This window comes from Sapajus apella, unplaced genomic scaffold, assembly GCF_009761245.1.
Source record: "Sapajus apella isolate SASKATOON/1434 unplaced genomic scaffold, GSC_monkey_1.0 scaffold8, whole genome shotgun sequence".
Classification (NCBI taxonomy): domain Eukaryota; kingdom Metazoa; phylum Chordata; class Mammalia; order Primates; family Cebidae; genus Sapajus; species Sapajus apella.
The window spans coordinates 8993900-9018641 of NW_022436948.1; the positions used below are offsets into that span (position 1 = coordinate 8993900).

Genomic DNA, 24742 nt, shown 5'->3' on the forward strand with positions numbered 1-24742 from the left:
GAGGGAGAAGAGAATGTGACTTTTACTTTGCAATGTATACCTTTCTGTAGCGTTTGGATTGCTAAAAGTACTTCCATTCATTACTCCTACTTTTTAAAATACTGGGCCTAGTATGGTGGCTCATTCCTATAATTCCAGTGCCTTGGAGGCCTAGGTAAGAGGATCGCTTGAGGCCTGGAGTTTAAGAGTATCTTTAGCAATGTATCAAGAACCTGTCTCTATAAACAATTTTTTTTAATTCACTGGGCAGCTAGGCATGGTGGCTCATGCCTGTAATCCCAGCAGGCATAGGTGGACAGATGACCTAAGGTCAGGAGTTCAAGACCAGCCTGGCCAACGTGGTGAAACCCCATCTATCTCTACTAAAAATACAAAATTAGCCAGGAGTGATGGCAGGTGCCTGTAATCCCAGCTACTCGAGAGGCCAAGGCAGGAGAATCGCTTGAAGCTGTGAGCAGAGGTTGCAGTGAGCTGAGATTCTGCGATTGCACTCCAGCCTGGGCAACAAGAGCAAAACTCTGTCTTAAAAAAAAAAAAAAATCGCTGGGCATGGTGGCACACACCTGTAGTCCTAGCTACTACTAAGGCTGAGGTGGGAGGATTCCTCGAGCCCAGGAGTTCAAGGCTGCAGTGAGGTATTACTGAGAACTCCAGCCAGGGACAGAGCAAGACCCTGTGTCTAAAATTTTACAAAATAAAATAGAATACTAAAATAAAATAGAAATAGCTTATAATTTTAAAAGAATTATTTTTTAAAACCATGAAAAACAAAAAAACTTTAAAGCAGAAACTAACTCTTCAAAAAAAGTGATTATCAAACATGCTTTCAAAATATTTATTTCAAGTAGGAATTGATATAATGTACTATATATGGGAAGACACCACATGTAAGCTAAGCGAGTAAAAAACTTTCAGGAGTACACATTTGATCATCAAAATATTAAAAACCAAAATAATTTTACATATTTTAATTAAAAATACTGTCAATCTATTAAAATAACATGCCCCAAACAGTGACCAACTAAGAAGAGTGAAGGTCCTACTCAGCATAAATTCACACACACAGTCCTTACACAGGCATCACACACTTTTTTATCTAATTGCCTCCTAAAAATCCTTATATTTTTGTTGCTCTTGTGGGAATTATTGAGTGGGTTAAGAAAAAAGTTTTTAATAAATGCATTTTTCTTTTTGGCCAGGCTTGGTGGCTCATGCCTGTAATCCCAGCACGTTGGGAGGCTCAGGCGGGTGGATCACCGGAGGTCAGGAGTTCAAAACCAACCTGACCAACATGGTGAAACCGAATCTCTACTAAAAATACAAAAAGTTAGCCAGGCGTGGTGGTGCATGCGGTAATCACAGCTATGTGGGAGGCTGGCGCAGGAGAGTCGCTTGAACGCGAGACGCGGAAGTTGCAGTCAGCCGAGACTTCGCGTCTGCACTCCAGCCTGGGTGACAAGAGCAAAACTCTGTCACAAAACCAAACCAAACCATTTTTTTAAAAACGGTACTAAGCAACCGCATCTGCCCTTAGATGATAGATTAAAATTGGGGTTTAATATCGAAATCATGTTTACAAAGCAGAAATAGCTAAATAACGAGTCTCAGGTTAAGTAGGAGGTGGAGGGGTTGACTCAGAAGAATTGTCACCTGGTCAGCCAGTGACAATGCCGAAGGAGCTTGGAAAGTTGGCCCTACGAGATAACAACTCTTGTGGACACAGACCTTCTCTTTGTCCAGAATCCTTTCTCAAAGGTATGCGTGAGTGCACCAAAAACGAATCGCCAGGAGAAAGAAAAGTAAAAGCTGACTTTCTGCGGTGAGTGGTGTGCGGGGCCAGGGGGTCCGAGAAGCCCCCAGACTCTGTACACTCAGCAGGGATGCGCGGTGTCCTGGCTCGGGTGTCCCCAGGAGAATGTGGGGAGACAGGTCCCCCAGCAGGGCCCAGGAGACACGTCCCCCAGCAGGGCCCAGGAGACACGGGCAGATTCATCTGGATGAGGAGCACTCGCCGCCCCTTGAGGAGTCGCCGTGGGGAGCGGCCCTCCTCCCAGGGGTCACCCCCTCCTGAGGATCGCGGCCCTCAGTTGATGCCCTGGTCCCTGTCCTTTCCCCCTGGGCCTTTTTCCTGCAGACCTCCCGCCTCCTGGGGCGGAAGATGGAGGGGCGGGGGTCCTTCCTCCGACTCCTCAGCTTCCGAAGCGGACTCAGTGGCCTCATCGTTGTAGAAGTGAATGGTGGCTTGCACGGGGAAACTGGCCAGCACTTTCATCCCGGAACTCTGCAGGTATTCTTGACGCTTTGACATAGGTAAATAGAGTCTAATATTTAAGAAACAAATACGCCATTAATCAACCGGAACCCCGCCCTAAAACCCTTCCAGAGGATCTTTTTCCCAGAAGCAGAGAACTCCCCAGTCTTCCTCTCTCTGATCTTTGCCTTCACAACACACAGTATTTATTTTAAGTCACCAGAAACAGAGAACTGTAGATACCTAATGGAGGGACTTGGTGATAAGCCTTCCCCAGTTCAGAAGTGAGTTATAAATCTGATGGAGCCAGTCCGTTTAGACAGACGCAAGAAAAAGGGTGTGTTTCCAGGCAACTGAAAACAGTGAGTTCCAAGATTAGGAGGCTCACTCTGATTAAATAGGGGACTTGACTTCTTGCAGAATTGATTCCCAATTAGGTGAAGCCCCATTCTCCCACCCCACCCTCTGTTCCCTGCAGCACCGGAAATGCTGTAACCCTTTGGGTTCTGGAGGAAATTTACTCTAACATCTCTGAAACCCTGGTCTGGAGAAGCAGCTCATTTTTCCAGATGCTGCCGTAGAGAAACTGGAGGCATAAGCGCCTGGCTCTGCCTGAATGGAAAAGATGTGCTTAGGAAAAAAGGAAGTAAAGGAAAGAGAAAGAAAAACAAAGTGCTAGGTAACATTTGGAATCCCTAAAGTCCAGGTTTTATAGAATTTAGGATTTACTCATATGGTGAGTATTAAGCTATCCCTGCCCCATAACTCTTTTTTTTTTTTATTGAGAGGGAGTCACTCTCTCACATAGGATGGGGCACAGTGGCACAATCTCGGCTCACTGCAACTCCCGCCTCCTGAGTTCAAGTGATTCTCCTGCCTCAGCCTCCCGAGTAGCTGAGATTACAGGCGCATGCCATCACACCAGGCTAATTTTTGTATTTAGTAGAGACTTTGTTTTACCACGTTGGTCAGGCTGGTCTCAAACTGCTGACCTCAAATGATCCGCCCACCTTGGCCTCCCAAAGTACTGGGGTTACAGGCGTGAGCCACCACACCCAGCCACAATCTCTTATCATTTACTTCTTTTCTTTCTTTTTAGTTTTTGAGAAAGGGTCTCACTCTGCTACCCAGGCTGGAGTGCAGCTCACTGCAGCCTTGAACTCCTGGGCACAAGAATCTCCCACCTAAGCCTCCCAAGTAGCTGGGTCTGCTAATGCATGCCACCACGTCCAGCTAATTCTACATGTTTTTTGTAAAGGCAGGGTTTTGCCATATTGCCCAGGCTAGTCTGTAACTCCTTAGCTCAAGTGATCCTCCTGCCTCAGCCTCCCAAAGTGTGGGATTACAGGTGTGAGCCACCATGCCCCCAACCTGCTTTCCATTCATTCGTTTGCATTTTTCTCTGTAGTCTTCTGAGGAAGTGAGTTTGTCAATTGATCACTGCTTATTTGCAAAGCTGATTTCAATATCCTTTTTTTCAGGTAGAAGAGAAAAGGGTGAGAGAAAACACCCTTCTATAAATAATCAACAATAGTTTTTTCTTCATAAGATATTCAATAGACCAGTGGTTCTCGACTTCCAGGGCACATTTGGAAATGTCTGGAGACATTTTTTGTTGTCACAACTGAGGAGAAGCTACTGACGTTTAGTGAGTAGGGGCCAGGAATACTGGTAAACACCCTGCAAGGCCCAGGATAGCTCCCACTGTGAAGAATTATCCAGCCCAAAATGCCAATAGTGCTGACATGGAGAAATTCTGAAATAGACAGAATGTGTATGTTCATCTCCGACAGAAATATAAGCAGAGTTCCATTTCTAGCCATGTTTACAATTAGGCATTTATGCTGAAATATTCACAGGTGAATTCCTAGGATGTCTGAGATTTACGTTGAAATATGCTGGGGTGGGCACAGTGGTGCATATCTGTAATCTTAGTACTTTGGAAGGCAGAAGCAGGAGGATCACTTGAGCCCAGGAGTTTGAGACCAGCCTGAACAACATGGCGATACCTGGTATCTGAAAAATAAAAAAAAAAAAAAAAAAAAAAAAAATGCTGGGTCTGGTGGTGTGTGCCTGTAGTCCCAGCTACTCAGAGGCTGAGATGGGAGGCTGGGGAGATGGAGACTGCAGTGAGCTGAGATGACATGACTGCATTCCGGCCTAGGCCACAGAGGAAGACCCTGTCTCAAAATAAATAAACGAATAAATAAAATATGCTAACAACAACACGGTTACGGGTGATAAATAGGATCAGCTCAGAACGTTGATAACTATTGAGGCCAGTGACAGGTACATGGGGCTCACTGTACCATTGGCTCTACTTTTGTGTATGCCTGAAATTTTCTGTAGTAAAAATATAAAGTGAAATTGTATATCCAGTGTGCAATGCATGGCTGCAGCTCATGCTTCGTCAGTCACAGCATTTTCTTTCTTTTTTTTTTTTTTTTGAGACAGTCTCACTGTGTTGCCAGGCTGGAGTGCAGTGGCTCGATCTCAGCTCATTGCAGCCTCTGCCTCCTGGGTTCAAGCGATTCTCCTGCCTCAGCCTTCTGAGTAGCTGGGATTACAGGCACACACTGCCATGCCCAGCTAATTTTTGTATTTTAAGTAGAGATTGGGTTTCACCATGTTGGCCAAGATGGTCTCAAACTCCTGACCTCATGATCTGCCTACCTCAGCCTCTTAAAGTACTAAGATTACAGGCGTGAGCCACAGCACCCGGCAGTCACAGCGTTTTCACCCTATCAAAAACAGGGTAGCTGAGCACGGCGGTTCACGCCTCTAATCCCAGCACTTTGGGAGACCAAGGCAGGTGGATCACCTGAGGTCAGGAGTTCAAGACCAGCCTGGCCAACATGGTGAGACCCCATCTCTGCTAAAAATACAAAAATTAGCTGGGTATGGCGGCGCCTGTAGTCCCAGCTACTCTGGAGGCTGAGGCAGGAGAATCGCTTGAATCTGGGAGGCAGAAGTTGCAGTGGCCAAGATTGCACCATTGCAGTCCAGCCTGGGTGACACAGCAAGACTCCATGTCAAAAACATAACACAACAACAACAACAAAAAAAAAACAAAATGGGGCAGTAGCAGGGTGTCTGTGAGGCCGGTGTGGGTAGGTGGCGAGACTGGACGCCTGTAGGGCATGAATCAGGGTGGTGCCTCTCAACCCTGGCTGCACGCTAAGATCTCGTGGGGAGCCGGGCGCTGTGGCTCACGCCTGTAATCCCAGCTCTTAGGGAGGCAGAGGCGGGAGGATAGCTTGAGCCCAGGAGTTCAAGACCTGCCTGGGCAATAAAGCAAGACCTCGTTCTCCACAAAAAGGAAAAAAATAAAAAGACAAAAAAAAAAAAGATCCCCTGGGGAGCCTGTAAAAATACAGGCCAGGCATAGTGGCTCACACCTGTAATCCCAGCACTTTGGGAGGCCAAGGCGGGTGGATCACCTGAGGTCAGGAGTTTGAGACCAGACTGGCCAACATGGTGAGACCCCATCTCTACTAAAAATACAAAAATATTAGCTGGGCATGGCAGCCCGCATCTTTAATTCCAGCTACTTGGGAAATTGAGGCAGGAGAATCGATTGAACCTGGGAGGTGGAGTTGCAGTTGGGCCGAGATTTCGCCACTGCCCTCCAGCCTGAGTGACAGAGAGAAACACCCTCGTGGAGGGATGTGAAACAAAAAAAAGGAAGGAAGGAAAGAAAGAAAAGAAAAAATGCAGATGCCTGGGTCTTTCCCTAGAGCAAGTGAATCAGAGCACCTGGAGAACCACCCAGGCATCTGAATTTTTTTTTTTTTTTTTGAGCCAGAGTCTTACTCTGTCACTCAGGCTGGAGTGCAGTGGCACAATCTCAGTTCACTACAGCCCTCCAGGTTCAAGCAATTCTCCTACCTCAGCCTCCCGAGTAGCTGGGATTACAGGCATGCACCATCACACTCAGCTAATTTTTGTATTTTTAGTAGAGATGGGGTTTCACCTGTTGGCCAGGCTGGTCTTGAACTCCTGACTTTATGATCCGCCCACTTCAGCCTCCCAAAGTGCTGGGATTATAGGCGTGAGCCACCGCAACCGGCTGGCATCTGAATGTTTAAAAGCTCCACTAGTAATTCTATGAGGATTGAAAACCACTGGTGTGGCCGGTAGCGGTGGCTCATGCTTGTATTCCCTCCCACTTTGGGAGGCCGAGGCAAGAGGATAGTTTTAGCCCAGGAGTTTAAGACCAGTCTGGGCAATATAGTGAGACCTTGTCTCTACAAAAAGATTACAAAATTAGCAGAGCATGGTGGCACATACCTGTGGTTCCAGCCACTTCGGAGGGTGAAGTGGGAGGATCATTTAAGCCCAGGAGGCAGAGGCTGCAGTGAGGTGAGACTGTGCCACTGCACTCCAGCCTGGGTGACGGAGCGAGACGACATCTTTGAAGAGAAAATAAAACTATTGGTATAAGGAATACAAGGTAAGCTTCCTCCTAACCAGTCTGAGGGGCCTGAACTTCATGCCTACACATGAGTGCCTGTGGGTTGTGTTAAGCTTTCCAGCCTTCTAGAGTAACCAGGGAAAAGACACCTGAGGAGTGGAGGCGGCCCAGGCTTGCCTAATTTTGGTAAAGGAGATCGAGAGCAACAGATAGAATAAGAGAGACAGAGACAGAGAGGCAGGCAAAAGTCCTGGACAGAGCTACTTGCCTAAAACGGACGGCGTGTAGGTGGATACAGCAGTGAGAATCCTGGTCACCACCAGGACCATGACACACACCTGAGAGGCTGGGGGAAAAGGCTCCCTCAAAGGTGCTCGGCACCCACTGTGCTGGAAACAACCATTTACTCAACACATAGATTTTCTTGTTGTTGTTGTTGAGGCGGAGTCTCCCCCGTGGCCCAGTCTGGAGTACAATGGAGCAATCTAGGCTCACTGCAATCTCCACCTCCTGGGTTCAAGCGATTCTCCTGCCTCAGCCTCCCGAACAGCTGGGATTACAGGCACTCGCCACGACACCAGGCTAATTTATTGTATTTTTAGTAGAGACAGTGTTTCACCATGTTGGCCAGGTTGGTCTCAAACTCCTGACCTTGTGATCCACCCACCTCAGCCTCTCAAAATGCTAGGATTACAGGTGTGAGCTATCGTGCCTGGTCGTTTTTTTGTTTGTTTGTTTTTGTTTTTGTTTTTGAGACAGAGTCTTGACAGAGTCTTGCTCTGTCGTCAGGTTGGAGTGCAGTGACATGATCTCAGCTCACTGCAACCTCTGCCTCCTGGGTTGCAGAGATTCTCCTGCCTCAGCCTCCCGAGTAGCTGGGACTAAGTTTAGCGCACCACCATGCCCAGCTAATTTTTTGTATTTTAGTAGAGACGGGGTTTTACCATGCTGGCTAGGATGGTCTTGATCTCCTGACTTTGTGATCCATCCACCTCAGCCTTCCAAACTGCTGAGATTACAAGCATGAACCACCACACCCACCATTTTTTTGTTTGTTTGTTTGTTTGAGACTGAGTACCACTCTTGTCACCCAGGCTGGAGTATAATGGCATGATCTCGGCTCACTGCAACCTCTACCTTCCAGGTTCAAGCAAATCTCCTGCCTCAGCCTCCCAAGTAGCTGGAATGACAAGGGGCCTGCCACCACGACCACCTAATTTTTTTGTATTTTTAGTAGAGACGGGGTTTCACCATGTTGGCCAGGCTGTCTCGAACTCCTGACCTCAGGTGACCCACCCACCTCAGCCTCCCAAAGTTTTGGGATTACAGGCATAAGTGACCATGCCCGCCCCCAACACATAGATTTTGAAGGTCGACTTTGCACTAGACAATATGCTAGCTTATATCCTGGAAGAATAATAGAAATGCACCTCGATATCTAAGTTTGAATATATGCATATACAATTCATGTGCAATTATATACATATAACACAAGGCATAATATATAATGAGAGGTAGAAATAAAAGATATCAAGAAAAGAGAGAGGCCAATTGTACTTTGCAGAAAACACTGATGAATGAATACATGAATGGATTCTGGAAATCCAGCAAAACACCCTCAGTAAAAGGAAACTGAACAATACCAAAGGATGCATTGAATTACTTTCCACTTCGTTGGAAATCTATGTGCTTGAAGACACTGAAGCGTATTAATGCTTGTATTAAAAGGAAATTACTGATTACTTATTGTGAAGTCATATATTACCTTACAGGATGCTGAAACCCAAAGGCTCCCTTTGATCCAAAAGCATGTTGGTCAGCCCTAGCTGCAAGCTGTAACGACAGACACATACAAACACAGTGCAGGAGCATCGGAAGGTGACATCCTGAGGTTTTAAACCATAGAACCTAGGTCATCTGCAATTGTTCATATCAATAGCAACTTTAGAGAGTTTAGACACCTTAGCAGTATTTCACAAGCCTGTTCCTGTCACTGTGGCCCAAAACGTCCCAGTCGCTGTGAAGAATTCAGATGGAAGGAGTCAGATGCAGTGCCTCCGTCCAGCATTTTACAGGCTCATGGACAGAGACACACATGTATGCAAACAACCATGCTACCAAGCACTGCACGGTGAGATGCCCATGATTCTAAGTGTGACAGAAGGTCAGGAGCGGGTTCATGGAGGGCCTCACAGAGACATCTGCAGCATGTGGGTTTGCAATTCTAAGACTATTTTGGTAGAGGAGAGCATCCAATTCAGAGCGGCAGGACCAGGCGCGGTGGCGCATGTCTGTAATGCCAGCACCAAGGCGGGTGGATCACCTGAGGTTGGGAGTTTGAGACCAGCCTGACAAACATGGTGAAACCCCCTCTCTACTAAAAATACGAAAATTAGCTGGGCGTGGACATGATGGCGCATGCCTGTAATCCCAGCTACTCAGGAGGCTGAGGTACAAGAATCACTTGAACCTGGGAAGCAGAGGTTGCAGTGAGCCAAGATCCCGCCACTACACTCCAGCCTGGGCAACACGCTCCATCTCAAAAAAAAAAAAAAAAAAAAAAATCAGAGTGGCAGGAAAACAGGGCACGGGTGGGGAGCAGTGAGGAGCCTGATATGGGAAACACTGCCATGGGTAAAGGGCTCAAATGGCATCAGCTGCCTTGAATACCCACTTTGAGTTTAGGTTTGACTCTGGATACAGGAACTGGAGATGGATTTTTGAGTCAGGGAGTCCAACAATCAGATCTGTATTCCAAGGAGAACAGTGGCCATAGGGAGCCATGCACAGACAAGGCTGGCGTAGAAAGGGCTTGGAGGAACCAGTCTTGACAAGACAATAAAGAGCTTCTGGATGTGGGAAGGATGTGAACTCAGGCTGGGCGTGATGGCTCATGCCTGTAATCCCAGCACTGGGGAAGGCCCAGGTGGACAGATCACTTGAGGTCAAGAGTTATAGATTAGCCTGGCCGATATGGTGAAACCCCATCTCTACTAAAAATACAAAATTAGCCAGGTGTGGTGGTGCGCACCTTTAATCCCAGCTACTTGGGAGGCTGAGGCAGGAGAATCGCATAAACCTGGGAGGCAGAGCTTGCACCACTGCACTCCAAGCTGAGCAACAGAGCAAGACTTGGTCTCAAAAAAAAAAAAAAAAAAAAAAAAAAAAGGAAGTGAACTCAAGAACCAGCAATGGGAAGAGAAAGAAAGGAAAGGCAGACTCCAAGTACCCTTCAGTCGCATCCAGAAGCTCTGTGACCGCTGGAGCAGCAAGAGCCAGGAAGGGCAGCTGGTCTGAGCACCAGGCAACCAAGGACACCACGAAAGACAGCAACACAGCAGAGAGCTAGGCTTTTCCATGCCCACTGCTGAGCAGTGAGGGACAATCACACTCTACCTATCCAAGGTGGGTCCTGTTCTGCCCAAACTCCTGAGAGTGCTGGATCTGAAAGGACTGGGCTTGAAATATAGCCAGGTTATCCAAGGGGCTGAAACGTCATAAGTCATCATGTGCTCTCAGGGCTCTGTAAGCTTAGTTACTGTGGTAAGTGGGGGCATGGGGCATTCTGGGATAAACCATCCTGGGATGACTTGAAAATGAGCTGAAATGGGCTGGGCGTGGTGGCTCACACCAGTGATCCCAGCACTTTGGGAGGCCAAGGTGGGCAGATCACCTGAGGTCGGGAGTTCAAGACCAGCCTGACCAACATGGAGAAAACCCGTCTCTACTAAAAAACACAAAATTAGCCGGGTGTAGTGATTCACTCTTGTTGCCCAGGCTGGAGTGTAACAGTGCAATCTCAGCTCACTGCAACCTCTGCCTCCCAGGTTTAATCGGTTCTCCTGCCTCAGCCTCCCAAATAGCTGAGATTACAAGCGTGTGCCACCATGCTCGGGTAATTTTTGTATTTTTAGTAGAGACAGGGTTTCACCATATTGATCAGGCTGGTCTCTAACTCCTGACCTCAGGTGATCCGCCTGCCTTCACCTCCCAAGGTGCCAGTAATTACAGGTGTGAGCCACTGCACCCGGTCTGGTGTAAAACTTTTAAAGCTGTATATGTTTGTGGGTAAAGTGTTGAAAGCAGATAAAGGTGTGCTGAATGTTTCCCAGGGTCCAGTTAGAACTGGATGATTTGCAGAAGCTATTCTTTCTCTGACATCTGCCACTGCTAAATTAGGCCCTGTCCCATCACGGGACCTCAAACAGCCATTAGCAGGGCAGGACTGCTTGTGGCCATAAAGTGAGCCTGGGCAATTAGAAGTGTTTTATAATTACGAACAGAGCTTAAGAAAGAAGCAGCTTAGGCCGGGCGCGGTGGCTCAAGCCTGTAATCCCAGCACTTTGGGAGGCCGAGGTGGGTGGATCACAAGGTCAAGAGATCAAGACCATCCTGGTCAACATGGTGAAACCCCGTCTCTACTAAAACTACAAAAAATTAGCTGGGCATGGTGGCGCGTGCCTGTAGTCCCAGCTACTCAGGAGGCTGAGGCAGGAGAATTGCCTGAACCCAGGAGGCGGAGGTTGCGGTGAGCCGAGATCGCGCCATTGCACTCCAGCCTGGGCAACAAGAGTGAAACTCCGTCTCAAAAAAAAAAAAAAAAAAGAAAAAAAAAAAGAAAGAAGCAGCTTCCTGTAGCTCTCAAAGAGTGAACAACTTCATGGAAAAGATTTTGTTCCAAAAGCTTCATCACTGCCTTAGCTCAACACAGTGAATTATAAAAATATGGCTGATAAAATGTAGCATCTGCAGAGGCTCCTTACAGGCTAATTTGCTCATGAATGTCATGTGCACATCCCTTGGCCCCAGTGTCCCTGAAGGATGGAATGATGTGGAGATTGATGGTGTTAAAGTCCTTCCTTGTCACGCCATAGCAAGTTTTGCCCCGTTCCTTGTCTGGTTTCAATTGAATTCTGGAATCTGAGGGTTCAGGGTTTCTGGTGTACTGTCCCAGACCATTTCAGCTCATGTTTATTTATTTATTTTTGAGACAGAGTCTCACTCTGTCACCAGGCTAGAGTGCAGTGCCGCGATCTCAGCTCATTGCAACCTCCGCCTCCTAGGTTCAAGCGATTCTCCTGCCTCAGCCTCCCAGGTAGCTGGAACTACATGATGGCAGGCGCCATCATGCCCAGCTAATTATTTTTTGTATTTTTAGTAGAGATGGCGTTTCACCATGTTGGCCAGGATGGTCTCGATCTCTCTCTCTCTTTTCTTTTTGAGACAGAGTTTTGCTCTCCCAGGCTGTACTGCAATGGCACGATCTTGGCTCACTGCAACCTCCACCTCCTGGGTTCAAGTGATTCTCCTGCCTCAGTCTCCCAAGTAGCTGGGATTACATCTGAGGTCAGGAGTTCAATGTTTTCCAGGAAACTGCCTCCCTGGCAATGCCCAAAAGTGACAAGGATGGAAACACAACAGAGACCAAGAAAGGTCAGGTAGGGGAGGGAGATCGCCCCCTAGGGTGGTAGGGGCATCAAGCGGGCGAGGGTGACCCTGCTGCTCAGAGCACAGGGCCTTGCCTTCCCTTTGAGGGTTTTTTGTTTGTTTTTTGGGACAGGGTCTTATTCTGTTGCCAGGTTGGAATGCAATGTCCCAATCTCAGCTCACTGCAAACTCTGCCTCCTGGGTTCAAGCGATCCTTCCGTCTCAGCCTCCCAAGTAGCAGGGATTACTGGCGCATGCCACCACCGCCCGGCTAACTTTTGTATTTTTAATAGAGACGGGATTTCACCCTGTTGGTCAGGCTGACATTGAACTCCTGACCTCAGATGATCTTCCTTCCCCCGCCTTGGCCTCCCAAAATTCTGGGATTACAGGCATGAGCCACGCGCCCAGCCTACTTGAGGTTTTAGTCTAGTTTTGCTCTCCTTGCCGGGAGCCCTGGTACAGGTCACCAGGCCTTAGCCCTCCTCACCCCAACTCCAGTCAGTGGCATTTTTGAGAAATACAGAATAGGGTTTGGGAGCTGGGGAATTCTCCTGCTTGTCATGGGAGGGAGCTGTTGAACAAGAAGCGTTCCTTCCCCGTGCTGGGCTGCGCTGTCACTGGGCTGCAGAGGATCGAGCGCGATGCAGGGTACCAGAGCACGGACTAGCGCTGGCCGCTATGCGCGACAAGCTGGACCCCGCAAAGAGCAGGTCCCGGGCTGGGGGTGGGGCGTGGCGGGCTCTACAGCCACCAGGGAACACCCACTCTCCCCACACCCACATCCATGGACAGAATTACTTCAGCGTGCCAGCCTCCCAATCAGTAGGAAAGTTACTAAAGTTTAACATTTTTTCTGCAAGTAAATTTTTCTTATAAATGGACTTATAACAGAAAACAAAACCCCAAACCACCTGTCTTACTTAGGAAGCATGCCATCGCATTTTTATTCTTGCAAACAACTGATAGGTTCCACATCCATTTCACTGAAAAGAAAACTGGGTAATTGTAAACATCTATATTCTCATACAAGCACCTTTAAAATTTATGTTTAAGAACTAAGTGTAAATAAGAAAGAAGAGATTATTTTATTTTTTCTTTTTCCTCGAACCACATGGAAGGGAAATAAGGGATTATTTTACATTATTTAGATATTATATGTATAAAAAATTGGGGACTGAAAATCGTATCTTTTGTTAACTGATTTATATTTTTAGCTGCTTCCTTCTTTGAAGTAAATTAAAATTCCTAATATTCAGATTAATTTAATGAAGTCGTCTAAATATCAAAATGTGGTGAAGGCCTGTTTTCCCACACGAGTTTTCTTACCATATTACAAATAACTGCACTTTCAGCCATATAACACGTGTTATGTAAATTAAATATATCGTCTTTCCCAGCCTAATTCTTCAGTGTTTCAAGAGTCATCAAGAAAATAAATAAAAGTCATCAATTTATGTTTTAAAATATAACAAAGGAAAGGTAAATTCTATAAAAGCAAGTCATGACATCAGTAAGTATAAAGCAATTGAGTTAGCAATGCAGAGTAACAAAAGAATGTTCCTGGCAATTAATCTCGCCCACAAAGCCCTCACCTTGAGTGTATTTGCTCAGACAACATGAGTTACCCCAGGAGTGCTTGACGGGCTGAAAGTGCTTCAGAAAGGGCCAGACGCTGGGTGGGGGCTTTTAACTGCACCTCTGGGCACCTCAGATGGGGCTGGCCCTATTTGCTCTGTGGCACCGGGCAAACGCTAATGGTGCTCTCAGCTCTCAGCTTTTCTCTAAGGCAAGGGACAGTGGCAGCCTTCTCTCCTCCCCTCCCGACCTGTAACCCCAACACGCAGAACCACCCTTATAACTCCCACGAATCGACTATGACTTTGTTGTTGTTGTTGTTGTTTTGTGTGTGTTTGTGTGTGTGTGTGTGTGTGTGTGTGAGACAGAGTTTCACTCTTGTTACCCGGGCTGGAGTGCAATGGCGCGATCTCCGCTTACCGCATCCTCCACCTCTTGGGTTCATGCGATTCTCCTGCCTCAGCTTCCCAAGTAGCTGGGAGTACAGGCACGCACCATCATGCCCGGCTAATTTTTTGTATTTTTAGTAGAGACGGGGTTTCGCTATGTTGGCCAGGCTGGTCACGAACTCCTGACCTCAGATGCTCTACCCGCCTTGGCCTCCCAAAGTGCTAAGATTACAGGCCTGAGCCACCGCACCGCCTACGACTATGCTTTTGTAGTGGGTTTGTTTTTTTTTTCAGAAAGGAGAAGCCACCAGAAGCCCAATCTATAATGAGACTCAGGTGTAATTAACAGCCTACTCATTAAGATTCCAGCTCCCAGACCCCGAGGCGCTCCTGGGTTAGATGCCCAAGGTAGAGCCCTGCCAGGAGGCCTTTCACGGTCTCTTTATTTTAAAAGACGGTGCCACTTTCTGGCTGGACGGATTGCCTACAGCGCCCGCGCTGAACCTTACCCGGCTTTCCGTTCTGGTCAGTTCATCATCTTCAGGTGCCTGGATCCAAGGTCGCCACAGCTCGGGGCTGGAACGGCAAGCGCCAGGAGAGAGTGAACCCTGGGCACTCTGCTGCCTTCAAACTAGGTCATGAGAGTTATTCTTTTTTCCAGTGCCTACCTGAAAAAGATACCGGACCCCCCAGGAACTTCCCCTCGAGTTATCAGGGGTGTGGATAAATTACTGTCATTTGTGTTTTTTTTCTCGCCTGCTACGTCCCCAGTTCTCTGCTTCCAGTTAAGCTTTGAGAAGGGAGGTCCTGAATCTCACACAATTATCTGAGAACCCATTAGTTGAGAGATTTCTCTCCCTGCAAATCGTGGCTGCATTCTTCAATTCGGGGTTCCCCAACTGTAGCCAGCTATTTGTCGTTAATTTCAATCACGCCACCTCAGCCACTGAAGGATCTTGATTCTACTGCAGAGATGATTTTATAGAGTTCTAGGATGAAAAAACAAAAAAGACGGCTGGGCGCAGTGGCTCACGCCTGTAATCCCAGCACTTTGGGAGGCCGAGGCAGGTGGATCAGTTGAGGTCAGGAGTTCTGGACCAGCCCTGACCAACGTGGCGAAACCTCGTCTCTACTAAAAATACAAAAATTAGCCGGGCGTGGTGGCAGGCTCCTGTAATCCCAGCTACTCGGGAAGCTGAGGCAGGAGAATCGCTTGAACTCAGGAGGCCGAGATCGGGCCACTGTACTCCAGCCTGGGCCACAGAGTGAGACTCTGTCTCAAAAAAAAAAAAAAAAAAAAAAAAAAAAAAGAGAGAGAGAGAGAGAGGGAGACGGAAAAGAAAAGAGGGAATCTTTCTCCTGACTGGCTACCTGGCCCACCCGGCCCACCTGCTCCCTTTCCTACCTCCCCGGCTAATTTGATTTCCTTCAACCTTACTGTCTTTAAAAGGGCAGGTGCCCAGGGACAGCGAACACTGAGCCCCCCAATGCAGGGACAACAAAAACGGCTCCCGAGAAAGTGGCAATGTGAGAGACTCCCTTTGCAAGGCCGGCTCCGGAACACGAGACTTCGGTGTCCTCGGCCGGCAGGCGAACTGAAATCTCCTCTACTCGGAAGCGTCGGTCCTTTACTGGCCGGGTACCTCCTGGGCCCCTGCACTTCAGAGCTATGCGCTGGCACCGGGAGAACTGAGCGCCCCTCCCGGGAACCAGGCTGCGGCTCTGGAGCTTGCTCGGCGTCGCCGTCGAGCTCCGGAGCTCCGCCGGGACTCGGGGGCTGAGCGGCGCCCCAGCCTCCCGCTGGCTGCGCTCCCCGCACTGCCACCGCGCGCGCCTCTCCGTGCGTCCACCTGGGCGCGGGGCCACCCTCACCTCTCCGGAACGCGCTGTGGCGGAGGCCTCCGGGGACCGTCCCCGGGGCAGTGACAGACGCGCCCCCGCGCCTCCCGGTCTCCGGCCGCCGCCTTGGGCTCCATTTGGTGCCAGCGGAGCCCCCGCCCCCTGCTGCGGCGCCGGCCTTGGTGCGCGCCTGGATCGGCTCTGGCGAGCGCGCCAGCCTACCCGCCCGCCAGGTTTAAAAACGGGGGCGGGGCGGGGCGGCGCAGGAAACTGAGGGGAGGGGGCAGGACCCAAGGAGCTCCGGGAGCGCTGCGGAGGGGCGGCTGGGTGTGGAGGGAAAGCCCGGGGCGGAGGAGCGGAGGAGACCAGTGAAGTTCCAGGAGGGGACCAGGGAGCTGGGGATGGGCAGGAGACGAGAAAATCTCGAGGAGGGGGCCCGAGTGTCAAGGAGGGGAGTCCGGTAGGCCCGGGCAGGGGTGGGGACTGGACAAAGAAAAGCCAGGGAGGGGGCACCAGGGAAGGGGCGACCAGAGGAGGGAGGCACCGGGGGCTGGAGCCGCCAGCTCGGGCTCGAGAGCGCGGGAAGTGACCCTGGATGCCGGGAGAGGAAAGCGAGGCCCGAGGGGCGAGGGGCGCGGGGCGTTTTCGTCCGGCGCTCTCCCTCCGGGACTTGGGAGACCCGTGATCACCCACTGGGCCTCCCCTGACGGATGTGGGATGTTGAGGAGTCCTGGCTTCTCCGTCCCTCTGTGGTCCCCCTTGGCCTGGAGCTTTGGTCTTGCGCGAGCATCGGGTTCCCTGGGTTTCTGGAAAATATCGCTTCCACCGCCTTAGAGGGGCGGCAGGGTTTGGGGAACATCTGTCTAATCCTCCGACCTGCGTGGACCAGCCCTGCCTTCGTTTCTGGTCAGGCGCCCCGACGCCAGGGCTCGAACCCTAGGCGAAGCGGGTGGAGTGGGACTCGGCGATGCTTCCAGGCGACGGAAGGCCAGGGAGGGGACTGAGCAAGAGGAGTACTATGAGCGCACCCTTCCCATCGATGGTGGCCTTAGAAAGAATGCCGGTTTTTAATCAAGCCAGGAGCGGCGGGCTTCTCCTTCAGTTAGCCCCAGCCAGGGTTAGAAACCGCCTCCCGAGCGGCAGGAGCGACCTTGCCCGACCCTGGGGACACTTCCCCGGGCGAGCCTGAGCCGCGGAAGTCGCTGGAGCGCCGCTGCCACCGTCACCAGCGCTCGGCCAGGGTGGGAGGAAAGTGGTTTCATGTGTAGTGCACTGCAACAGAACACCGAAGGCGCTGGAGGGCCGCGGGCCTGGACTCGCAGGGGTAGTTACTTTATATAATTTAAATTACCGTGATGGATGTTAAAAAATCGAAGAACTTCAGGAATTAAAGTGTTTTCACATTTTTAAAAAGATCTGAATAACAATAATGAAATCTAATTAAAGACAAACACTTAAGAGGGGGAATTAATGGGAGATGGCTAGAAGGAGGCAAAGAACAGTAACGGGCCACGTTGCAACGATAAGATACCAGATTTGATCTACCAATGCAGAACGCGGTTTTAAAAGCACATAGGGCCCGCCTCCACCTCCTAAAGTGCTGAGATTACAGGTGTGAGCTACCATGCCTAGCCAAAACTTTTTTATTTTTATTTTTTACAATTGCGGTAAAATATACATAACATAGAATGTAGCATCTTTAGCATTCGAAGTGCAGGGATGAGCTGCATTCCGTAGGTCAATGCCGCGGGGCTTCCATCACCACCATCTACCCAGGGAACCCTTCATCTTGCACAGACGAAGCTCTTCAACAGTAACTCCCCACTTTCCCCTTTGCCAGGCCCTGGCAGCCACCATTTTTTCTGTCCTCATGTGTTTGGCTATTACAGGTACCTCATATAAGTGGAATCCATGAGTATTTGCCTTTCTTGGCTGATTTATTTCACTCAGCATAATGGCCAGAAGGTTCATCCATATTGTAGTGCAGGTCAGGATTGCTTTTCTTTTTCAGGCTGAATAACGCTCCCTTGCGTGTGGAGACCACGTTTTCTTTATCCATTCATCATCAGTAGATAGACACATGAGTTGCTTCCACCTTCCGGCTGTTGTGAATAAAGCATTATGAGCACTATTCCTTCAAGCATCTGCTGTCAGTTCTCTTGGATGTATTCTCAGAAATAGAATTGTTAGATGAAATATATCTGTTTTTTAATCCTTATATTAAGGCCTGACCTTGCTTTTGAAAAAAAAAAAAAAAAAGTTAATTAGCTGGGCATGGTGGAGCACACCTGTAGTCCCAGCTACTTGGGAGGCTGAAGCAGGAGAATCATTTGAACCTGAGAGGCAGAGGTTGCAGTGAGCTGAGATCATGCCACTGCACTCCAGCCTGGTGACAGAGCGAGACTTCATCTAAAATAAATAAATAAAATAAAATAAGTTAAACATGAAATTTGTATCCAAGGAGTGAAGGGAGATTGGAGATGTTTTGTAAAGAAGCTTTTCTGACTGAGTGTGGTGACTCACACCTGTAATTCCAGCACTGTGGGAGGCCAAGACAGGTGGATCACCTGAGATCAGGAGTTTGAGACCAAACTGGCCAATATGGTGAAACCCCATCTCTACTAAAAATACAACAATTAGCTGGGCATAGTGGTGGGCACTTGTAATCCCAGCTACTTGGGAGGCTGAGGCAGGGGAATCACTTGAACCCAGGAGGCGGAGGTTGCAGTGAGCCAAGACTGCGCCATTGCACTCCAGCCTGGGTGACAAGAGTGAAACTCCATCTCAGAGAAGAAGAAGCTTTTCTGCACAACTGCAGACATCCCTAGCTTAACCATGCCATGACTGATGTCTGGAAGCTGGAACCATCTACAGCCCTGCCTTTAATTCCCTTACACCACTCCCCGTGGATCCCCTGGCCTCTGGACACTTTCTGGCCTGGGAGCCTCCCACATACATTCACGTCTCAGGGCCTGTGCCTGCAAAACTTTCTTCCAGACGTCTGCATGACCTGTCCCCTCAGCTCCTTCAGGTCTGACTCAGATCTCCTCTGGGAATGACGCCTCCTCCGGACACCTGTGTAAAGCCTTTCTCTCGTGCACACTCACGAAGACATGTGCACCTTGGCATTCTCTGTCCTCCTTCCCTGCTTCAGTTTTCTCCATTACATTTGACATAACTGTATTTTTCATATCGATACCTATCACCCTAACACATTTAACACACTATGTGTTTTCTTTTCTTTTCTTTTTCTTTCTTTCTTTCTTTTTTTTTTTTTTTTTTGAGACAGGGTCTCACTCTTTCACCCAGGCTGGAATGCAGTGGTGCAATCAGGGCTCACTGCAGCCTCAACCTCCTGGGCTCAAGTAATCCTCCTGCCTCAGCCTCCCAAGCAACTGGGACTACAGGTGTGCATGACCACACCTGGCTATTTTTGTATTTTTAGTAGAGACAGCATTTCATCATGTTGCCCAGGCTGCTCTCAAACTCCTGGCTTCAAGTAATCCACCCACCTCGGCCTCCCAGTGCTGGGATTACAGGTGTCAGCCACCATACCAAGCCCATAGTTGCACCTAGACTGGTGCCTGAGTTTGTTGTATAATGAGATTCACTCTTCTAGTTGTGTCTACAGGAAAACAGAAGGCACTCCTATTCATTACATATCGCCTGGGCATATACAGTGCCATGTGGGGGAAAAAAAAAACGGACAAAGCAAATCAGGGAAGACAGAACTGCAGATCTCAGAGCTAGAGAACTTCAACCTCATTCCCGGTTCATCTCTTCATTTTGCAGACAAGATAGTGGAAGCTCAGGCGGGGACGTGGGGACGTGACTACTGCACCAATAATAGCTAATATGGTAACTATAACCTTAACATTTATTGAGCATGTACAGTGTGCCAGGGACTGTGGTTTATGGCACTGTGATTTATGACTCACTGCAACCTTGACCTCCAGGGCTCAAGTGATCCTCCCACTTGTGGTTTATGGATATGAATTTACTCAGTCCTGACAATAAGCATGTAAGGGAGACAGTAGGTTATCCATACTTTTCAGGTGAGGAAACCAAGTCATGGAGAAGCTCAATCATTACTTCAAAGTCACCTAGAAGATCAGGGGTGTGATGTGAACCCAACCAGCCTTGCTGCAGAGTCTTAGCAAGTGTGATCCATAGAAGACCAGACTCGCTCTGTGAGCTGTCAGGATTGATCTCGCATCACAGGCACACTGGCTCTGGGGGAAAGGTAGGCAAGTTAAATTGTAGATGGCCGACCAACCTGTTAGTAAGCTGACTAGCAGAGGCCATGGAGAAGGTGGCAAACACATGGTTAAAAAGGCATTCTACCGGCTGGGCCCAGTGGCTCTTGCTTGTAATCCCAGCACTTTGGGAGGCCGAGGTGGGCAGATAACAAGGTCAGGAGTTCGAGACCAGCCTGGCCAACATGGTGCAACCCTGTCTCTATTAAAATACAAAAAATTAGCTGGGCGTGGTGGCACGTGCCTGTTGTCTCAGCTACTCAGGAGGTTGAGGCAGGGAATTACTTGAACCTGGGAGGTGGAGGTTGCAGTGAGCTGAGGTTATGCCACTGCACTCCAGTTTGGGTGACAGAGTGAGACTCCGTCTCGGCAAAAAAAAAAAAAAAAAAAAGGCATCTTACATCATCCCTCAATCCCTCCTTACTCTTCATCATAGAGAATGGGCTGTGAGCAAGACCTGGAACTCATTTTTTCTTTTCTTTTCTTTTTTTTTTTAAAGACAGGGTCTTGCTCTGTCACCCAGGCTAGAGTGCAGTGATGTGATCATGGCTTATTGCAGCCTCCACCTCCTGGGCTCAAGCGATCCTCCCACCTCAGCCTCCCAAGTAGCTGAGACTACAGGTATGTTCCACCATGCCTACTTTTGAAATTTTCTGTAGAGATGGAATCTCACTATGTTGCCTGAGCTGGTCTCAAACTCCCGGACTCAAGTGATCCTCCCATCTCAGCCTCCCAAAGTGCTGGAATTACAGGCATAAGCCACCATGCTCCCAGCCTGGAACTCCTTTTGACTAATCCTGAATGAAAATTATTCAGTCTGTGAGTCACATTGAAACTCAGCTTCTCTTCTGGTGAGTTGGAATTCAGACCCATCCAGTTTCCTCTGTCTCTCTGGGTTCTTACAGTGTTGAAAGAAAAACACTATCTGTAGTGTTTGCCTGTGTATCTTTGGCTACGGGGCTAGAGAAGCATGAAAAATGTGAGGAGGAAAAAGCAGTGGTATCCTGGGCATCTATGGCTCCTAGAAATGCACGGGAATTTGAAATAAAGATGAGTAAGTATGCCTAACCCACTGCCCATTTTCTCTCAGTAAATGACTTTCTTGGTTCTTTTTCTTACTTTTTTTTTTTTTTTTTAAAGACAGGGTTTCACCATGTTGACCAGGCTGGTCTTGAACTCCTGACCTCAGGTGATCTGCCTGCCTTGGCCTCCCAAAGTGCTGAGATTACAGGCGTGAGCCACCATGCCTGGCATAACTTTCTTTGTTTCTAGCCATGGCCTATTTCACCCTTGGCTGTGTACTGATAGAACAATGTTCAGTACATAATAGACAATAAGTGCATTTTATTTTCTTTTATTTTTTGAGGCAGAGTCTTGCTCTGTTGCCCAGACTGGAGTGCAGTGGAGTAATCTCAGCTCACTACAACCTCTGCCTCCTGGGTTCAAGCAATTCCCATGCCTCAGCCTCTCGAATAGCTGGGATTACAGGTGTGCATCACCACACTTGGATAATTTTTGTAATTTTTGTAGAGACGGGGGTTTACCATGTTGCCCAGGCTGGTCTCGAATTCCTGACCTAAAGAGAGCCACCCACCTTGGCTTCCCAAAGTGCTGGGATTACAGGTTTGAGCCACATCACCTGGCCAATAAACGCCTATTAAATAAAAAAAAATTGCATTATTATTATTATGTGAAGAAGTCTTGTTCTGTCGCCCAGGCTGGAGTGCAGCGGCACGATCTGGGCTCACTGCAACCTCTGCCTCCCTGGTTCAAGCTATTCTCCTGCCTCTGGTTCCTGAGTAGCTGGAATTACAGGTGTGCACCACCACGCCCAGCTAATTTTTGTATTTTTAGTAGAGACAGGGTTTCACTATGTTGACTAGGCTGGTCTTCAACTCCTGACCTCAAGTGATCTACCTACCTTGACCTCCCGAAGTGCTGGGATTACGGGTGTGTCACCACATCTGGCCAGCTGGTCTTTTTTTGGTGTGTAGATTTTTCTTGAAAACCTGTCTCCAGTTCACTGACACCATTGGTCCGTGCCCCTTCATTTCACACCTGAATAGGGCCACAGCCTTCCCATTTGGGTCTCTCCTCCTTCTGATCTAGACTACACCCTCCCTTCAGATGATTATTCCTAATGCTACATCCTGGTTCAAAACATCCAGTGATTCCCAGATCAACTCTTAACCTCTTACCTTAGCATTCTAGGATTACCATAGTTGCTTGTTAATCAATAAATCCAATGTTTCCCTCACTAAAGAAAATCTGCTGTCTAGACAATTCCTTACTTTTAAGTTCATTTTATTAGTAGATCATGTGTTAATATGGTTCAAAAATAGAACAGCATAAAAATGATATTGTTCCCTTCCCTATTCCTTTTGCTTCCTGTTCCCACCCATTCCATTCCCCCATGTCCCCTCACTCTTTTTTTTTCTGAGATGGAGTCTCTCTCTTTCGCCAGACTGGAGTGCAGTAGCGAAATCTCGGCTCACTGCAAACTCTGCCTCCTGGGTTCAAGCGATTCTCCTGCCTCAGCCTCCGGAGTAGCTGGGACGACAGGCGAGTGCCACCACACCCAACTAATTTTTGTATTTTTAGTAAAGACGGGGTTTCAGCATGTTGGCCAGGATGGTGTGGTTCTCTTGACTTTGTGATCCTCCTGCCTCAGCCTCCCAAAGTTCTGGGATTACAGGTGTGAGCCACCTAGCCCAGTCATTCCCTCACTCTTAAAAGCTTCTTGTGCATACTTTAGGGTCTTTTATGCAAATATAGGCAAATACAGTTATATTTCCTTTTTCTTTTTGTATAGATGGGGGTCTTGTTGCCAAGGCTGGATTAGAACTCTTGGGCTCAGGTGATCCTCCTGCCTTGGACTCCCAAGCAGTTGAGACTATAGGAACATGATACCTGGCTAAATACAGTTATGTTACTTTTTTTTTTTTTTTTTTTGAGACGTTGTTTTGTTCTTGTTGCCCATGCTAGAATGCAGTGGCACAATTTCAGCTCACTGCAACCTTCACCTCCTGGGTTCAAGTGATCCTCCTGTCTCAGCCTCCAGAGTAGCTGGGATTACAGGCATGTATCACCATACCTGGCTAATTTTTGTGTTTTTAGTAGAGAAGGGGTTTCACCATGCTGGTCTCGAACTCCTGACCTCAGGTGATCTGCCTGCCTTGGCCTCCCAAAGTGCTGGCATTACAGGCGTGAGCCACTGCACCTGCCGAAATACAGTTATATTATTTTCTTATCAGCCTCCCTGCATTTTACACAAAAGGGAGCTTACTATATTCCAGATATTTCTATTTCTCTATTAGTATACAAAGAGCTCCCTTATTCTTTTTTTTTTCTTGCTTCCTTACAATTTTTATTTTTATTTTTTTGAACAATGTTTGAGTTTCATTCACACGAAACACGGAAGTCATCTGTGAGGCTCTGTCCCATAGAGAAGGGTCCTTTCTTCATGTCTGTTGCTGGAATGTAAATAAACACAAATAGAAATCAAACAAACTGCAAATTACTCTGTCTTTTCCTAATCCATACAGCAGTGGTCCTCAGTGGTAATGCACCAATCTGGAAAAAACGCCTTCGGGCTGCTCCTTTCCATCCCCCAAGGCCGCAGCAAATCCTTCCTGTCGCTTCCTATCGGCCAAGGCAGCCAACGATTTAAAAGTCTTTGGTTCGTAGACGCCCAGATCCGCTAGGACGTTCCTCGTTGAACTCTACCTGTCACTTAATTAAATTGCCAATGTACGCCGGATACGTCAGGCCGTGTTCCTGGGTAGCACCTGCAATTCGATTAATCCAGAAGGTCCTCATGATCCTCTTCCTCGGGTTTCGGACTTCGGGGCTTTGGTGCATTTCACAAAGGCTGGAGTCACGGCTCTGACCGCCAATCGCAGCAGCGCTTTTTCCTCCCCCGGAAGTGCTTGGCGCGCTTCTGCACCTCTCGAATCGCCGGGAGCGGTCGGTGTCGCGATGTGACTCGATTCCACAGCCAGAGCTGCGCAGTCAGGACCCTTAGGCCCGCGGGCCGGCGTCCCGGATCCGCAGCAAGCACGCGCTGCGCCGCGGCAGCTGGCCCGGAGCCGCTTCCTCCCGGTCTTCCAGAGCACGCAGCACAAATACCTACGGTACTTGCCTTCCATACTTACTGGGTATGTAGGTGGTTTCCAACCTCTGTCATTGCAAACAATGCCTCAGTGAATAACCCTGTACACACACACCATTTTGCGCACAGACGACGGTATCTGCAGGGCAAGTTCCCCGAAGGTGTGTTAAAGTTTTTTTCTTTCTTTCCTTTTGTTTTTTTGAGAGGGAGTCTCTCTGTCGCCAGGCTGGGGTGCAGTGGTGCGATCTCAGCTCACTGCAACCTCTGCCTCCTGGGTTCAAGCAATTCTCTGCCTCAGCCTCCCAAGTAGCTGAGATTGATTGCAGGCACCCACCACCACGCCCAGCTATTTTAAAAAAAATTTTTATTTTTAGTAGAGAAGGGGGTTTCACCATCTTAGCCAGGCTGGTCTTCAATTCCTGACCTCGTGATCCACCCATCTCAGCTTCCCCAAGTGCTGGGATAACAGGTGTGAGC

General features: G+C 48.5%; 1 protein-coding gene and 1 pseudogene across 2 annotated transcripts; both read right to left on the bottom strand.

Annotated features, from left to right (window-relative positions):
- Positions 1-1953: 1953 nt before the first annotated feature.
- Positions 1954-16088, bottom strand: RIPPLY3 (ripply transcriptional repressor 3). Its single transcript, XM_032276915.1, has 4 exons — positions 15932-16088; positions 14569-14635; positions 8431-8498; positions 1954-2321 (listed from the first exon to the last, which is right to left on the bottom strand). Exons 1-4 carry the CDS (start codon positions 16033-16035, stop codon positions 2084-2086), a joined length of 477 nt encoding a protein of 158 aa, XP_032132806.1. The 5' UTR covers positions 16036-16088; the 3' UTR covers positions 1954-2083.
- A 7442-nt stretch (positions 16089-23530) lies between these two features.
- On the bottom strand, positions 23531-24304 carry LOC116550668 (annotated as a pseudogene). Its single transcript, XR_004268525.1, has one exon. The product of XR_004268525.1 is annotated as a 39S ribosomal protein L20, mitochondrial-like (transcript).
- Between the last annotated feature and the right edge of the window lie 438 nt (positions 24305-24742).